This window comes from Mauremys mutica, chromosome 14 (genome assembly GCF_020497125.1).
Source record: "Mauremys mutica isolate MM-2020 ecotype Southern chromosome 14, ASM2049712v1, whole genome shotgun sequence".
Classification (NCBI taxonomy): domain Eukaryota; kingdom Metazoa; phylum Chordata; order Testudines; family Geoemydidae; genus Mauremys; species Mauremys mutica.
Window position 1 is genome coordinate 41,961,385 of NC_059085.1, and position 18,493 is coordinate 41,979,877.

The 18,493-nt window shown below is 54.0% G+C and overlaps 1 protein-coding gene across 1 annotated transcript; it reads right to left on the reverse strand.

Moving 5' to 3' along the window:
* Nucleotides 1-11,291: 11,291 nt before the first annotated feature.
* CIDEC (cell death inducing DFFA like effector c) lies at nucleotides 11,292-15,678 on the reverse strand. Its single transcript, XM_044986773.1, has 6 exons — nucleotides 15,587-15,678; nucleotides 13,794-13,867; nucleotides 13,337-13,478; nucleotides 13,109-13,258; nucleotides 12,190-12,374; nucleotides 11,292-11,827 (listed from the first exon to the last, which is right to left on the reverse strand). Exons 2-6 carry the CDS (start codon nucleotides 13,844-13,846, stop codon nucleotides 11,662-11,664), a joined length of 696 nt encoding a protein of 231 aa, XP_044842708.1. The 5' UTR covers nucleotides 13,847-13,867; nucleotides 15,587-15,678; the 3' UTR covers nucleotides 11,292-11,661.
* Between the last annotated feature and the right edge of the window lie 2,815 nt (nucleotides 15,679-18,493).

The window sequence follows — 18,493 nt, forward strand, 5'->3', positions numbered from 1 at the left end:
TGGTTGTTTGGGTGCGCAGGTACTGTGATTGCATGTGTCAGTTAAGTCTGAAGGTGTTTAGCTGCAAGGAGTTATCAAAATCTGGCTACATGGGCCAGTTCTGTGGGTTTGGGGGCAAATGGCAGTTTGTGCAGAACAGCATGTGTGTGCATGTTCACACGGATATGTGCAAAAATAGAGCCCAGGTTTTTTTTAAAAAGTTCATCGGCTCTTGCTGCTTCACCAGAGTTTATTGTAACAAATAAAGATCCCGGTTTAGCGGATGATCTTTGCTAACTGGGGAAAGACAGGACAATGGCAAATGTAGAAGCAGCTCAGTCTCCAAACTGCAGGGGCTTTTAAGCGTCATTAAGGTTCAAGAAGCAAACTCTACCCAACAGCTATCACCAAACAAGCCCCTCTGATCCATACAGCATTCCCAGGCCTTTGGGATCCACTCGACACGAGGACGGATGTGCTGTAGTTGGGAGGAGGAAAGCCCAGCCTGTGAATGTTCCCCATGGTTGTATGGGTGGGATGAATCAAGGCTCCTGCTGGGGGATGGCAGATGGGTTTGCTAATGGAATCGTCACCAGGTTCTGCTATGGAAATAGCTCGTGTCTGTTTCCAGGAGCTGGAGAATTTGAGGAGCGTGATTGCGGCGTCGGATAAACCTCCAGAAAGTTCAGCGCTCGCTCGCCCAGTTCTCCCTCCCCCTCCACAGTGCCCCTGGATGGCCTTGACAGAACTGAAACCTAGCTTGCTTTTGGCTTCTCTGGAGAGGTCAGTGTCACCAGTGACAGCTGCCGCCTTGTGTCACGTGCGACTGCGGCTGTGGTTTTAAACCTGCCAACGAGGAAGGTGAAGGCTGATGGCGTTTTCAAATGACTTTTTGTACCGGGGCATGTGCACTTTTAATCAGAGACCCATTGAAAGCAAATGCAGTTCTGCTTGATTTGTTTGGCTAGGGTTGGCACCGGTATTCACCTTAGCAGAGGAGCTATTGCTTCTGACGATGCCAGCTCCCCAGGGCTTTAATTCAGTTCGGTCTCTTTGCCGCAAGTGAGGGAGAAGTTGGTTTCTTTGCCTGAGAGTTCTCTGGGCTCCGATTGCACCCGGCTGATAGTAGCTCCCGAAGAAATAAGACCCTGCATTTAAGGAAGCTAGTGGAGTTCGCCACCATTTGAGCTGTAGTTCATCATCTGCATCATGCTTTTGCCAGGAGCATCTCCAGGTGCCACCTCATCCCACTGGAGCAGTGGTTCTCAGCCTTCTCCATACTGGGCCCATTTGGCTGGGTCTCACTGGGATACAGAAGAGCGGTTGTGACCCCAAGACGCTTGTTCATGACATTCCAGGATGTTGCGATTCCTGTTTCAAAGTGGGGTAACTCAAAGTGCAGTAGGGAACTTTTAGTGCACGACAGCAGGGTCCACACGGACCACTAGCGTGCGGCAGACTGGTGGGGGTAGCTTACCCCCCAGCTTGCTGCGACCTAAGCTTCATACAGACAAGCCCTGTCTTCCCAGAAGAGACCATTCACTTGCCGTACACCCCCAGCCCCTCCCCCCCAATACTCACGGGAAACAGCAATAAAATAAAAAGAGATCGTGAAAGATGGGAAGCAGCAAAGCTGTTCTCGTACAGCCTCACAGAAGCACACTGGCTTCAGCTAGCTCCTAAAGTAGGGGCTGCAGACGCTCGTCGGTGGGATGGATTCCAGACCTCACGCTGACCAAGGCTGTCCCGTCTGTCCCAGCCGAAGTTGGCTTTTATTCTCACTTCCCATGTGGGGGGGGGGAATCCCTTTGGGATGACTCTTCCTAGAGAGGGGGCTGAATGCAACGCGGACGTGGATCTTTACAAGCTTTGGCTGCAATGGGCTGCACTGCTGTAGCGCTTCAGTGAAGAGAGAGGATGGTTACTCCACCCCCGCCTGTGGCGGCAGCAGAAGCTGTGTCATAGCGCTGTCTGCAGACGGGGTTGTGTCGGTACCTCTGTCACTCAGGGGTGTGGGTTTTTCACACCCCTGAGCGACATAGTTCTACCAAAGTAATTCTGTCGTGTACGCCTGCCCCAAGCCATATTCCTTCAGGTTCTAATTCATGATGTGCTGCTCAGCTGTCACTCCTGGGCCATGTCTGGCCTCGGAAAATGGGCTGGAGTTTTAAAGCTTGTTAGCCAACACGTTTTAACCAACCCGATTGTGTCTTGCACTGGGACTTTGTACCCACTGTTGACAGCGGAACTCCTGTTTAAAAACCTGTTAGCTGGTCCTGGTTAACCCAAGGGGACTTTGTCTACATTGGTGCTAAGTGATGGCTAACAAGCTAACCAACCCATTGCTAACATGACGCATTTCCCCAAGATAGACCGCGTCTCTGCCAAGCTCTGTGTAGCCAAACTTCCAGATCAGCCCCCAATCATTTCTGTCCCTGACACACCGGGAGCCGAGCCCGGGATCTTTCCGGCAAGGAGCTGTATGGAGCTGAATGCACTCTTCTGGGTGTGGCCGCACGACACCACGGCAGGGCTGTGTGCTTACAGCCAGATTGCTAGGCTGGTCCGTGTCTGGCTTACTTATAATGACGTATCGGTCTCTCTCCTCGATGCACCGTGGATCGCAGCAGGGGCTGTGCCACAGGGTCGTGCAGTCCTCCATTATTTTCCCATTGCTCCTTTAAGACCTTCTTTAGATTCTTACGCCAATTAGAAAGAAGTGGCAAAAATTACAGGGACCCTTCTATAATCATTTGGAGACAGTCAGGACCTGTTCCCAAATAGCCCATAGCAACAGACACCCCCCCACACACACACACCCTTTAATGAAGACAAACTTGCTTGCCTGCCTCTTCCCTGCTCATCGGGTGCCATATCACAGCAGGTTAGTTGGCAGAGCAGCTGAAGAGCAGCCAGTCAGGGGCAGCAGGGTCCTGTGCTGGGGAGAGGCAAACCCTGTTCCTGGACTCTTGGGAAGTTCCTGGGTTGAGGAGGAGCCTGAAGACGGCGCTGTAGTCACCGGAGGGAGGCTGTTAAACTGGTCTGTGAAATCCAGGACCAGTTGCTTTATCTTCCCAGCTAGCTGGTGTCACGGTTACAAGGCGCCTCCTTGCCTTCTGGGCACATCTACACAGCAAGAACCAACCTGGGCCCGAACGTCTACACTGCATCTTTTAGCTCCCCAGGGCGCAGCCTGAACCCGCGAGCCCAGCTCGGCTCCCTGGGCCAGCTGCAGCCCATGCCGCGGGCCTTTCATAGGTGTCCCTTGAGTGTCAGAGCTCAGGTCTTCCCCCCGCCTGGGGAGATGTGCTGTGACTCTCCCACTCATCGGCTGGGCCCTAGACTACTGCACCCAGCTGGGTTTGATCTCTGCCTGGGTTCTTCCCTTTCGGGGTCTGGGACCAGTGGGGAATACAATGGCCAGCCAGCCTGCTTTTAAAGCAAAGTGTCACTTGTTTTAACAATAAGAATAAAGCCGTTAGAGAAAAAGTATTTTAAAACCACTGTCTACGTGCACGTGTGTCTTCCCTAAAGCCCTGTCTAGCTCCTCAACAACTAACCCCTCTTGGGAGATTGCATGGCCAGGAGGAGAAATGTCCAACCCCTGAGGCTGAGGATCATGGCACATGGAAGAGGGGAAATGATTGAGCAGAGCCCCATGCTCTGGGTGTCCCTAAACCTCTGACTGCCAGAAGCTGGAACTGGACATCAGAGGACGGATAACGCGATAATTGCCCTGTTCTGTTCATTCCCTCTGAAGCACGTGGCATTGGCCACTGTCAGTAGACAGGATCCTGGGCTGGATGGACCTTTGGTCTGACCCAGTCTGGCTGGTCTCGTGTCCTTAGCAGAAAGAGATGGGGAGCAGTAATGCAGCCTGCCCAATTTGGACTCAGCTTGACCAGGGCTGGGAAACCATTCAAATCCACACATCTCTTCCCGTCCCAAAGTGGGAGAGGAAATTCGGTGCTTCCTAAAACATGCAGTTGATGTGACTGTTGCCTACTGCAATAACTGGGCTCTCTGTTTATCGAGCACGACGTGGCCTCCTCAACCCACACAATGTCACAGCAAAACTAGAGCAGCAGAAGGATGCTGCTCCCTTGGGGGGGGTGGGAGGTGACACATCAACCAGGAGCAGGATCACAGCAGCTGTCCAAATCCTCGCCGAACGGCTGCTCTGTCTGTCTGTCTCAGTGAAGGATTTGCACTGCACATGTGCCCACGGCTGCTGGCCTGTCATTTCTAGATACGCCTCTTCTACAGCGAGAACAAGGGTTTCCCTAAATCCGCAGCCTGCTCAGCCGTTATCGCCGCCTGCCACCAGCTCTGTGACCATCAGCAGTTGTCCAGGTGGCAGGAGATTAAGGCAGCGCCATTCACTTGTATTGTGGCTCATTGATTTACTGGGGCAACACATCGCATTGCTAGGATGATTAATTAGGATTAACTAGTTAATGTTTGCACCAAGCTTTGACTACGTCAACTATGCTGTGCTCATCCCAGGCTTCCTGGCTAACTCCTTTCAGCTGTCCTGGGAGGAACCTTGTTCGCAGATTATTTTTTTTATGGTGGGATAGGAGTGTCTGGTCTGGCCTGTTTAGGCTGTGGGCGACTTCCATAAGAAAAATCCTGTAGAATTTACTACAGCATGTTCAACTGTATATTGAATTTTTAAACCAGCCGTTAGAATGCTGTGGCAGGGATATTATATTTATTATTATCAAGATAAGTGCAAAGTACAGCACTACGGAAGTTAAAATCAAATCCACCCCTACAGGGTGGGGAATGGCCGGCCAGGCGATAGTATTGCTGAAAAGGATCTGCGGGTTAGCGTGGATCACAAATCAAATATGAGTCAGCTGTGTGATGTGGCTGCAAAAAAGGCTAATGTTCTGGGGTCTATTAACAGGCGTGTTGTATGTAAGACACAGGACGTAATTGTCCTGCTCTGCTCGGCCCTGGTGAGGCCTCAGCTGAAGTACTGTGTCTGGTTCTGGGGCCCACGCTTTAAGAAATATGTGGACAAATTGGAGAGAGGCCAGAGGAGCGGAACAAACACGGTAAAAGGTTTTGAAAAACTGAGTATGTTTAGTCTTGAAAAAAGAAAACCAAGAAAGGACCTGATAAGTCTTCAAATCTCTTAAGAGCTGTTTAAGAGGACAGAGATCAATTGTTCTCCCTGTCCACTGAAGGTAGGGCAAGATGTGATGGGCTTCATCTGCAGCAAGGGAGATTTAGGTTGGATATTAGGGAAAACTTGGTAACGCTAAGGGGAGTTAAGCTCTGGAATAAGCTTCCCAGGGAGGCAGTGGAATCCCTGTCCTTGGAGATTGTTCAGAACAGGTTCAACAAATCGCTGTCAAGGGTGGTCTAGGTTTACCTGGTCCTGCCTCAGCCTAGGGGGCTGGACTAGGTAACTTCTCAAGGCCCTTCCAGCCCGATGTTTCTATGATTCTATTCACTCAGAAATGCTGTGGGTGTTACCAGTGACTGCAGTAAATAGAGAAATGATGCAGGGGGTTAGTTATTTAGTTATTGAGCAGCCCACTGTTTAAATCCTATCAATGTGTATAGGGCCTGTTCCATAAGGGTGATGCTGGAGCCATACTGCTCTGGGTGTAGTGGAGGCGGTGTACATGCCTGGCATTCTATAGGTGGTACATAGTGGTGCCAGCTGTGTTTTGTGATCGTTGGTGTTTTTTCTAAAACCCCAGCTCCTGGAATCATGTGACTATATCTGAAAATCTCAGCTTTCATTTAAGAAAAGATTTCTACCTCTGCTGGTTACAGAGAAAAGCTTCAAAACGTGTAACCCGCAGGCACCCTGAAGGCTCAGAAGCCGGGAAGAAAAGGAAAAGAATCCAAAATGGTTTTGGTTTTTTTTAAAGCTTGTGGGGCCTGACTCATGATTTTCCGAAGGCTTGGCATTGGCGACGTGGTGTTCGCAAGGAGCAGCCGTGTCCTTTCAGTCTGAGCAACACCCAGCAGGAAAGAGCAAAAGTGAAGTCCCACCAGGTAGCTCCCCCCTCTGTAATGGTTACATGCTGCAGCTGCCTCTAGGCTGCAGCCAGCCGGGATTTTAGCAATTGAAAGGTGCAGTACACGGGAAACAAGATCCTCAGGTGCAAAGCTGGCTTGGCTCATTGCCCCAGAGACGTTGGGCTCAGGCGCAATCAGTCCCCATTGTCTGAGCTGCCAGAACTGATTGTGCTCGCCCTGGAGCGGTGCTTCATTCCCTGCAATTCCTCTTGAGAGGCAGCTTGCACGGTCTGTGTCTGGCTTCCTCCCCTCGGCTCGGCTTTGAACCTGAACTCTCGGGGTTTGATTTCCATTTTAATTCTACCCCAAGCACCTGGCCGAGGCTGTCTCGGCAGAAGGCCGGGTCCCTGCTTTGGGCCTCGATTAGCCTGGGTTGGGAACTGCAATTTATTTATTCCCAGGGGCTTGACTAGGCTAGTTATAAAGCCCTTTCCCCGCTGCTGCAGCCAGGGTGCTACTAACCAGGTGCAGGCAGAGAGGATGAGATAAAACTTGATTGCTGGGCATTTATATCACTAGCCAGGTAAGCACCAACAAGCGACTGAGTGAACTTTACTGGCAATGGGCGTTGCTCTAGGCAGATGGATAGAAAAAGCTGACCGTCTGCTCCAGCTCTGGAGGAGGTGGCTATGGTGCTCTCTCAAGTGCCCCCTCTCGGCCAATTATTTGTAGAGGGCCCCATGGGTCTGGCTGTGCGCACCACCCTCTCAGCCCAAGGGAGTCGTGCCAAAGGGGTGTGAGGAAGAGCCCCAGGTCCTGGCTTGTGCCTGTCCAGCTGTGCGTCACAGCATTGCATCTGTTCACGTACACCTGCAGAGAAACGGAGCCCTCTGCGCTCGAACCAGCTCAGCACGCCTCTTCTCTCCAGTTGCTGCAGGCCAATTTCAGGCCTGGCTGAGGCCCCGGGGGAGGGGAGAGGCTCAGCAGGTGAGAGCGTAGGTAGGACAAATCTCTTCCCCCCGCAGGCAGCAGGGGCTGACATTAAAAAGGAGCCGTTCCTGTCGATTTCAGCATCTCAGTGCAGCATTGTACTCGAGGAGTATCATAACGTCCCGAAGCCATTCGGGGGGGGAGGATCCATTGCACCGGCTTGTGAAACTAATGTGCCTGGCGCTAGACAAATCACATGGCCCCTCAGTCCCTGTGCCCAAGTTTACAGTCAAACAGAGACACTGCAGGAGACGAGTGGCAGGAGCTTAAAAAGCAAATCCCACCCTTGATCTTTTGTAAGCAGAAAGAATTTGCCCCTGGGAGGACTAAGGCTGTACTGCGCCTGTCATCATGGAGCCCCTGAGTGTGACCCCTCTGGGCTACCCAGTGCAAACAGTTATAACAGGAGGCATGTGCCTGAGGAGAGGGTGGGGCCCATGAGATGCAGGATGGAGACACTGCATAAGTATTTTCCTATTGAGCAGCAATTTACTGTCTCTCTCTCACACACTTGGAAAGTGTCCTCAGATGGCCCATGGGCCAGGCTGCCTGCACCAGCCAGCCTTCTGCTGTTGGCCAGAGCAGTGGGGCTCGCCCCCAGGGAGACAGCGGAGAGTCTGGCCCGTGGAGTTTAAAATGCAATAGGCCCAACTGTGCAAAAGGCTCCACCGTTAGAGCCTGGGCACCACCTCTGGGGGTTGGGACCAGAGTTATGAAAATGACACATGGGCCCCTTAACTATTTGCTGCTGCTCTGAGTAACATGCCAATTCATTCCCCACTCGCTCCCCTTCCTCCTGCCAGCATAGCTACAGACGGGCTAGAAAGGCCCCATTCTGCCTGGCTCAGTGACAGAATTGCCAATTATGCCAGGAATCCAGACACTCAGCATCGGGGATGAATAGCACGGAGTGAATAATTATGATTCATGAGCAGAGCAGACAGAAGAATGGGCAGCAGCCAAATTTAAAGCTGGTTTAAAAAAAAAAAAAAAACCTCTTAATGAGCAGATCTCCTCCTGGGTCCTGTATTCTGGGTTGTTTTTCTTCTCCGGCTTGACTGTGACAAGTCTGCTGCAAGTTGTCTGAGGTGTTAGCTCAGTCCCAGGGTGGTACTTTTGCTCCTAGATGGGATGAGCACGGCCCTGGGCACTTCCACGCTGAGTGCTCGGTTTATCCCTTAGGTAATAGCTCAGCTGTGATTGCTCCTCCTGGGCAGGCTTTCAGCCACATCTTCCAGCCTGAAACTCCATGGTTCCTCCCACGCCTTATGGTCCTGCCCTAGAGGCCTTCAAGGGGCAGCTACTGCTACCAACCCACCTCTGTGCTGGACTAGGGGATAATTCTCTAGTTGACGTGAAAGCCGTGGGTGGCCTGGCAATGCTAGAGGGGATGAGTGTAGGACACAAGGCTGGTCTTTTGGTAGGGTCCCTTTCCTGACTTACTACTGTTAACTATTAAGTTTCCCATGTAAAGCAGGGATTCAGGCTGTTGTATGAGCCATACAGAGTATCTTCCACTAACAAACCACACCCAGAATGACATTTTGTAGGTAAATTTGTTACTTGGGTTAAGTTTAAAGGACCCTTTAAAGAGATTCAAGATGCTGCAAGACATTGTGCCCCAGTGATCTCAGCACCAAGCTTCCCCTCAGGTTAAAACTCACTGAAATCTTGTGTAGACTCCATCTGCCATGTTAGAATTAGTGATCGGTTCTCTCTCCCTCCCCCTCTTCTTCGGAGTGGCCCCCAGCCCACTAGCTTCTCCCCTTCTGCAAGCACTGAGGAAGAGACTCCTCTGTGCTAGGATAAAAGAACAGGAGTCCTTGTGGCACCTTAGAGACTAACAAATTTAGTGGAGCATAAGCTTTTGTGGGCTACAGCTCACTTCATTGGATGCATGTAGTGGAAAATACAGTAGGAAGATCACACACACCCAGAGAGAGAGAACGAACATGAAGCAATGGGTGTTACCATACACACTATAAGGAGAGCGATCAGTCAAGGTGAACTATTATCAGCAGGAGAGAAAAAGAACTGTTTGTAGTGGTAATGAAAATGGCCCATTGCCAGCAATTGACAAGGAGATGTGAGGAACTGTAGGAGGGGGGGAAAAGTTTTACTTTGTGTAATGGCCCATCCACTCCCAGTCTTTATTCCAGCCTAATTTAATGGTGTCCAATTTGCAAATTAATTCCAATTCAGCAATCTCTCACTGGAGTCTGTTTTTGAAGTTTTTTTGTTTTAATATTGCAACTTTTAGGTCTGTAATTGGAATTAATTTGCAAATTGGACACCATTAAATTAGGCTGGAATAAAGACTGGGAGTGGATGGGCCATTACACAAAGTAAAACTTTTCCCCCCCTCCTACAGTTCCTCACATCTCCTTGTCAATTGCTGGCAATGGGCCATTTTCATTACCACTACAAACAGTTCTTTTTCTCTCCTGCTGATAATAGTTCACCTTGACTGATCGCTCTCCTTATAGTGTGTATGGTAACACCCATTGCTTCATGTTGTGTGTGTGTGTCTGTCTCTACTGTATTTTCCACTACATGCATCTGATGAAGTGGGCTATAGCCCACAAAAGCTTATGCTCCACTAAATGTGTTAGTCTCTAAGGTGCCACAAGTGCTCCTGTTCTTTTTGCAGATACAGACTAACACGGCTGTTACTCTGAAACCTGTGCTAGGTTAGTGCATTGAAAGTTACCTTCTTTCAAAATGGCTGCCCCAGCCCCTTGGCAATGGGACTGCAACTGCCTCACAGGGGGAAGCTTTCTGGAAAGGGTATTTCCTGTCATTGTCCATGGTACCCTGGTGATCAGTGTCCTCCTATGTGGTTAGGGAGAAGCTGAGGGGCAAGATGGCTTCCCTAGAACAATGAGTGAGGATGATTCTCTGACAAACTTTCACCTAGGACAGAATAGTAAACGATTAGCAAAGCTGGAATATTTTTGAAAGCTGCCACCCTTGCATCAAACCTACTCAATGATGGGGAGCTGGGGGGGAAGAGACCAGCATTTGCATATATAATGAGTAATAGGCAGGTGTGGTCAGAATCTGTCTCCACCCCTAATTTGGTAAAACAAGAGGGCAGCAAGCCTGTTTACTAGTCTCTAGGCTGTGGCTACTTTGTGCCTTTCCAGAGTGGCATGAGGCCCCCACAACTCCAGCCATAAGTCATGGTAGAGTTGAAAGTATAGGAAGACTCCCCCTCCCCCCAATCACGTCATCAGAAGTGACAGCTGGTAATGTTCTCCTTGTGTTTGTTCAGTATGGAATTTCCAGGCTCTCCCCAGCCCATAAGCCATGATACTCAGCTTTAATTCCACTGTATAACAGTTATCCCCAAACCCAGAGTTGGGGGTAGCCCCTTTGGATTTTAAGCTCTGGAAGTGCACAGCTAAAGCAGCCAGCCCCCCCCCCTTGATGCAGCAGAAGGAAGTGTTTTAAGCTACTCTAGATCCAGTCCCCCTAAGAGCTCCCCTCACCCATGGTGGAACAGGGCAGAGTGTCTTACTAGAGGCAGAGGTCTGTTGGTCTCTTCCTCATGGAGGCTTCAGCCCTGTAGCAACACCCTGCAGAAGAGCAACTGAAGCATCTTGGTGTTTGTTCTTCAGGTGACCCTCCCCACCAGGGCACTACAGGTTACCAAGCTAGAGAGGAATCAAACCACAACTGGCTTCTGCCATTGCCAACCCAGCTAGACATGGCTTAGATACCACCTCAGCAGGTAAGTGTCTGTAGCACCTAATGCTAGGAAGGCTTGTAGTGCAAGGGCAGGGGGCTAGGATAAAGCTGCTGAGTGTGTTGGAGAGTCATCCGGAGTCAGACACCAGCCTATAGCCCATGCAGCTTCTGCTGATCACACCTTCCCTGTCTCCCTAAAAATCCCTGCACTTGCCTTCCATGAGACAGGAGGGATTCACCGGGGCTGGTCCCTCTGCTGCATTGTATGCAGAGCTGGCTTAGGTTGCAGACTCCTGGGTTCATGCACTGCTGGGCAAGTTAGTAGTGGAGTGGGTGCCCCATCCTGGCTGTGTGCTACTGAAGCCAGGAGCTACTGTGCAGGCAAGAGGCAGCCCTTGTCACCTCAGCTTAATCCCCTTTGAGAGGAGGAAGCTCGAGGAATGGCTTAACAAGCCAAACTAGCCCCAGGTCTCTACCTGCCTGGGTCAGAGCATCCTTAAGCCCAGGAGGGCATTGTAGGGATGGCTGAGGGGAATTCAGTCAGAGACCAAAAGGAACAGCCTCTGTAGTGGTGGGATAGGTGAGGGAGCAGGAGGCTGCAGACACCCCAGAGATGTGGGGTGTGTGTATGAACAAGCAGGAGTCGAGGCTTTTATAGATCATCTTTAATGTGATTAAATATATTTACAGGGAGTAGCAGACAGTGCCAAGGCTGAGAGAGTGCCATGGGGCAGCAACAAGCCGTGAGAGAGTGAGGCCAGCTCAGGGTGTGGAAGGAACCTACTCCAGGCAAGTCACCAGCTGCAGGCTGGCTTAAGCTGAAGCAGAGCTGATTCTGCCAGGCCTCCAGCCCTAGGCAGAATGCACAAGGAACGTGAGCCCAAGGGAACCTGCCCTGGGGAGCTGGGCCCTCCTAGCCAGCCTAGTGCTGACGCTCCCACTCTCCACCTCACGCTCCTGGGCAGATGTGGCAATGGGAGAGGTCACAGTAGAGTCTAGGCACTTGCAAGGGCAGAGGCCTCACTGAAGCATCTTCCTGCAGTGAAGGGGCTGAAGGCTCCGCACAGATGAGGCCTCTTCTTTCTGTTCCTCTGTAGCATCCAGCAGCTGGTGCATGTAGCAGGAGGTGCCGAGCAGCACATGGCCTGTGGCCTGCATGGTGAAGAGAGTCCAGCGCAGGGCTTCCCTGGGGAAAGGGGAGAGCTGTTAGGGTCAGAAGAGGAGCCGAGTGGCAGGATAGGTGTAGTGAGCTGTACTGGAGGCCAGCCCAGAGAACACCCTGCTCCACCCTCCAGCACAGGGGCAGCCCAGTTGAAGTCAGCAGGGTTTAATCCCTTGGTGTAGCACCTACCCTCTAGGTCCAGTAGCTCCCAGAATGGAACAGGGGCAGGTCTGTGGACATGCCAGCTTGGTGGAAGGGGCCGAGATCCAGGCAGCCCAGCCCTTGGACTCAGATTGGCCATGTGGCTCTGACCTTCCCAGCCCAGGTGGCAGGGATCTCTCCCTCCCCGCTATGTCTACCATGCAGGTTATCTGCCCAGCACTCACTTCATGAGCCTCTTTGCCCCGTAGCACCGCAGGTCATAGGACATGCTGTATGTGCCATAGAGCGTGGCCTTGACATTCAAGCAGCCCAAGTCCTGGGGGTTGGTCTTGTATAGGTCAAAAGTCACGCAAGCCACATCAATCCTCCGGCGGGGCTTGCGGGAGAGAGACAGCTGGTACCCTGCCATCTGCAAGAGACCAGCCCAGTGTCAGGGAGCAGCAGCCGCCACCACCTCTCCTGGTGGAGCTCCCCCAACCCCTAGCAGGAACTCCCTATTGGACAGCCCCATGGACCTTCACAGGGCTAGCAGGGAGCCAGAGGTGTTCCCCTGGCCTCTGCATGGGGAGCATGGAGCTGTAGGGACAAGCAGGGAGCATTTGGCTGCATAGGACCCATCTGACAGGGTGGGAAGGCTGTACCTGGGCCCTTCCCATAGGGGCTTAGGCTGCTCCTGCCCCATAGTCTTTCCCAGACTGCCCCCCCACCTCCCATTACCTACCTCCCCCACTTGTCTCAATGAGGGGAAGGGCAGAGCACCCTGGGATCTGCCCCCATGGGTGGATCAGGGCTCAGTTCCATCTCACTGATTGAATGGCCTCACTGGGGCCCTTCTTAACACCCACACCCAAGTTACCCCGTGGGGTGCACAGCTAAGCCTAGCACTGACTAGGCCATCTCTGGGCACTCCAGGAGATCGGGTCCCTGGCACAGGGTTGTGGGAGGGTCCCAGTGCCTGGCAGACAGGATCCAGCCCTGCTTCCTAGTACAAGGCACTGCAGGTCACAGTGGACTGAGATGCCCAGGCCTGGCTCCATCCCAAGGGCCCTGGTCCAGCATTGGGGAGTGATCAAGACTCTAGCTCCCTAGATCCGAGGGTGAGGGGGCAGGGAGAAGAGATCATGCCAGGGTCCTGTTGCTCACCTTGGCTGCACGCCAGGTCTGCCCACTGCCTAGTACCATGAACACAGTGCCCTCCTCCAGCGTCTGGAAGAACTCCTCTGACTCCACACTGGTGCCATCCTCATCCAGGACCAGTGAAATGGCGCCCACCATCAGCAGCGTGGCGCGGACCTGGAAGGCAAGGCCGCAGGTGAGGAGAGGCAGAGAGGTGGGACAGGGCACCCCCAGGATCAGCTCCCCCACACTCACCTTGTCAAGCAGGTCCCTCAGGCTCTCTGCCACAAGGCCCTTGCGGATGCTACGGTCCCAGTTGCAGATGCGATAGGGCCGGGCCCTTGGGACAGGACTGGAAAGCAGCTGCTGGGTCATGGAGGCACTGACAGAAACACACCTGGGACAGAGGGAGGGGGTCAGGCAGGGATCTGCCCCACCAGCCCTTCCCAGCTAGGCAGGGGCCACCATGCCCTGCAAGCAAGATCAGCCACCCACTCAAGGCAGAGGAAGAGGAGCCAGTTGAGGACTCCCCACCCCATGGCATAGGGATCAGAGTGCCAGCACAAGGCCAGTAAGCTCAGCCTGTAATCAGGCACGGGACCTGCCTCTCCCATCTCTGCACCCCAACCCTACAGCAAGGCCCCAGGCTTGCAGCCAGCTGTCCCACCTAGGGCTCACCCTGCAGCGAGGGTCTCAGCCCATTGACACTTACCTGGAGAGGGAGCTTGGGGACAGCAGGCCTAGTGACTTCTTGGCATAGTCCATCTTGGTAATCAGCAGCCTGGTCTGCAGAGGGGAGTTGCTCAGTACAGAGGCCATGGCTCCCACCATCCCCTCTGCCTCTTCCAGCAAGCCCCCCCCTACAGCCATCAGCCCCCAGGCACTGGCCTGTCACTGCCCCATGGGCACCTTCACATCCCCCACAACTCAGTCACCAGCTGTCACAGCTAGGCTAGAGACACCCAAAGTGAAATACCAAAGTGAAAGGGCCTTTAATCCTTCACTGACCTGCTTTCCCCCCACCCCATCAGCATCACCCCTCCAGATTGTCTCACTCCCCCCCCCCCCCACCAGCACAGACCCTCCCCCATCCCTTTCCCAAGGCCAGCCTCAGCCCCCCCACCCCCCAGAATCTTGTGCTGTGGCTGTCCCATAGCCAGTCTCCAGAGAGGGCTCTGCATAGGTAATCACATCACACCCTGACCCACAAATGCCTCAGTGCAGGGAGTGCCCTTTGGCCAGGGAAGGGCTGAGGACAGGCTGCTCCCAGGACACAGTCTGTTTGCCAGCTCAGCTGTTGAGCAAGGCAGCACGTGGGAAAACGACTCAGCGAGCCAAGGTTCCCCGGTCACTCCCAGCTCACACTGCCTCCCCTCACGCCTCGCAAGGGAACTGTTTTCATTAACACTCCAGCTTCCCCCAGCAGCATGTTCACCCCACTGGCTCCCCAGCACCTGCTGCAGGACTGCCCTGAGCCCAGCATTCACACTGTCCCCCACCTTGTTTGCACTCAGTTGTGGGGAGCAGGGGCTGCCCTTTGCCCCAGGCCACCCCCTCCCCAGACACCACAGGCTGCCATCTCTTCCAGGGAGCAGGATGGTCCCCCAGGAAGTGCCACCCCACCCAAGGCCATCCTGCCTTAGTACAGACCCCTGTGCTCATGGCCACAAAGCATCTCCTCACCCCTCCTGAGTCACCCCAGCAAGAGAGACCATCCTCCCCAAACACCCCAGGCCTCCAAGTGAGGACCCCACCAAGGAACCCTCCTCCCATGCCTTGGATGGGGGCAGGAACATGCAGCTAAGTGGGGGGGAGTGAAAAGGAATCCTCCCCCCCAGTATGGGGCACACCCAAGGCAGGGGTCTGGTGGGGACCCTCTCCCATTCCTTACCAGGGACCACCACAGCCCTCCCCAACATGGGCCAGGCACATTAGCCAGGACTGGGGCTTCTCAACAGTTTAGTGCTATGGAGGAGGTGGATGGGGAACAGCCAGCACCCCTCTAGCAGCCACCTGCTTTCCTCCCCCATCCATGATCTCGCCTTTTACAGCCACCTTCAGCTTCCTGGATTCACCCTCAAATCTCTGCCCCCACCCCCCATCTTCAGGGCATCATCCCTACTGCCCCTTAGAACTGTGCCTCCCTCAGACACAGGGCTAGGGAGACGCTGTCAGGAGCTGAGCCCCTCAAGCCAGGGGCCTCTGCTCCCCCAGAGATTAGAGCTAGCAAGCTGCTCATTAGTGCCATAGGAGCAGACATCAGTAATAGCCCCAGCAAAGGGGCAAAGCACCCCTTGCCCCCACCCCAGGGTGTTTGGAGAGTCCCACCCCTTCAAAGCACCCCTTGCCCCCACCCCAGGGTGTTTGGAGAGTCCCACCCCTTCAAAGCACCCCTTGCCCCCACCCCAGGGTGTTTGGAGAGCCCCACCCCTTCAAAGCACCCCTTGCCCCCACATCAGCCATCTAGCTAGAGGTACAAGCTCAGAGCAGAAACCGGAGCCTTACCTGGAGCAGCCACTTGCTACCCAGCCAGAAAATCTCTGCAGCTTCACTTTCAGCTCCTCTGGCTCAGTTTATATCCTGACCACGACCAAACTCCTCCCTCACCCTCTGCCTCGTTAGCCAATCCCCACGCAGGGAGCCTGGGCAGGCAGGGGGGCGGACCTGCAGCTTCTGCCTTGCAGGCTCCTGGGAGCCCCGGGTGTTTCCAGGAGGGGGGGGGGGGGCAATGATGGAATTTCCTCTGAGCGAGGAATCCCTGTGCCCCTCTGCCTGCCGCCCCCCCGGGCACTGAGTGGGGTGGGCAGCTTGTGCCGTTGTCTCGGTGCCTCGTCCGCGTGCTGCCCTGCGCCTGACCATTCCCAGGGCACCTCAGTCCCCGGGCTGAGCGCCCCGTTCTGTCGCCCGGGGAGGGGCCTTGGTGGGCTGCACCCAGCGCCAGCCCATTGGGGGTCCTAAGTAAGCAGGAACGTTTTTGGGGGCCCCCCCACATGCGACACATACTAATAATAGGGGGCCCCTGGAGCTGCTCAGAGCCCTCAGAATAGCTTAGTCTGCTTATGCCTAGCACCAGCTCTGGCTGCCCCCGGCGGCCCGGTGTGACTCCACCAGCAGGGCCAGAGAGCATCAGATTGGTTACCTTGCCCCTTCTCATGGCAGGAGCAGAACGACCCAGCCTCCTCCGACTCGCCCCGGTCCCTGGGGATCTAGTGCGGGGGGCTGGGGGCGAGGACAGACGACTGGGCATTGTCTCCTATTATTCTTCATAACTGAGCGGTTCTTCCTCAGCGGGGGCTGGTCAGTAATGACATCAGGCCAGAGCCGTATGATTAGGCTCTGAGTGTGTGGGAAACCACATTAGATTAAACTAATTCTGCAAGGCCCCTTCGGGTCTGAACAGTAACGGGGACGAAACAATTATTAATCCTAGAAAAAATTGTATTCGGATCTAGCCAATGAACAATATTGCAGTGAGTTTTATCTCGCTGAGAAGTCAGTGACAGGCGGAGTTGAGGTGGTTTGTGTGTGTCTCAGACCTTAACAGGTTCAGATCACTTTTAAATTGCACCGTGGCTGAATTCCCTGGGTTTTCAAGGCTTGGGGAGAATTGCACCATCCCTGTCATATAAATTCCTGACCTGGCCACGCACCCATAACGCCCTCTTAACACAGGGCTGGTCTGGGAATTTAGGGCAGGCTGGGTCAGGGGAAGCTTGCCTGTTGCTCCGTTCCCTCACTCATATCTGCACAGACTGTCCTAGGCAGTGGGTGTCTCACATCTGATGCCAAGGGCTCTGGCTGCGCCCAGCATGACCCTGCCCTCCCAGGGCGCCCACGCTGGGCATCTTCCAAAGTCTGTCTCTGGAGAGGGTCTCAGAGCTCTGAGGCCTTTGTGCACACAGCAGTTACGCGGGTTGGGACAGACTGCAGCATGGGGATTGGCCAGGGCGGGGGAGAGCCGCTTGGCTGCAGCATGTGATGCTGGAGTTTCACCTCCACGCAGGGCAGGCACTAGCGACCAGCATGTGCTTCCGCTGTGCAGAGCACAGCCGCTATTCTGGGTTCCACGGGGCTTGGGACAGACCGGGCCAGCTGGAAGGAACCCTCGGGGCAGCCATGCCCAGGGCATAAGGCTCAGGCGGTTGGTTTGCATCGTGGTGGTTTGGCCTGGGCAGCAAACCAGACCTGGGAGAGGTGCTCGGAGCAGGCAGCTGCCCTTACTTGGAAGCTGGCTGAGGACTCCACCGTCCGGCTGTTGGTGAGGCCTGGGAGCTGGCAGCTCCAAAGTCACAGGCCCTGCTTTGCCATTGCCTAGCTATCGGCCCCGATCCTCAGGGGTATTTAGGCTCCTTGAAATCAGGGGATGTTAGGAGCTGAAGTACCTTTGAGGAGCCGGGCGATTCTCTCTCTGTCGCTTTTCCCCCATTGCTAAAAGAGGGCTAGCGTCCGCCTGAGCATTGTACGGGCTAAGGACTGTCAGCAGGGCAGCACTTGATTCCCTTTGAGCTCCCATCACCATGCCATTGCCAACAACCCTCCACTGCAGCCTCTTGTACCTAGTGGGCCCTGATGCCAATTGGGCACCTGGTGGCTAAAGTCATTCCCGGCCCACGGTCCCCTCAGCCTAACAGCTTGAGGTCTTGGCGGCTGTGGACACGTGAGCGTTAAAGGGGATTTTTGCTAATGCTCCTGATTGTGCCGGTGACTATTTCCGTAGAGGAGGAAAGCTCTGCAGTGGAGCTCGGAGGCTGCCATGTGGGGAGAGAAGCTCCCTCCTTCTGTCTCAGCGGTAAGAAGGGGAGGAGTCGCTTAAGCAATCAGCAGCTATTATGGGCAACTCTAAATCAACCTCTGAAGAGAGGAAAATAATAGACGGCTTTGTCATTTCCAGGCAAGACCACGGCGAGGCAAAGAGTGGTCAAAGGGCCTAGCGGTTAGTGCTTTTGGCCCATTCACCTCTTTGAAAAACAGCCCCCAGAGGTTTCAGTTGCTACAGCGGGGGCAGGCAGGGAGTGGGGAAGGCTTGTGTGAGGCGATCCTGTGGAGTGGAAGGGTTTGAGACTCAGGCAAGGGGAGAAAGGGTTCAGACTGAGCTGCCAGGCAGGCCAGGAACAAAGGGAGCTATGGCCGGGAGACTGAAGGCTCAAAGGAATCGTTTCACCACAGGGCACTGCAGTATTGAGAGGTGCTAATAGAAGGGCCCATCACCGTGGTATCTAACCTCTGGTGCCCTCTCACCTCACCAGGTGACAGTGCAATAGGACGGCCTGATTCTCGGAGTGCAAATGCCTCTGCAAAATGTCCCCTTCGTTTGCAAACACAGTGACCAATGGTGCACCCAGACCCAGGAACTACTGGGGCAAGTGACTAAGGAGCTGTATAGATGTGGGCAGCTCCCCAGGCCCATGCATC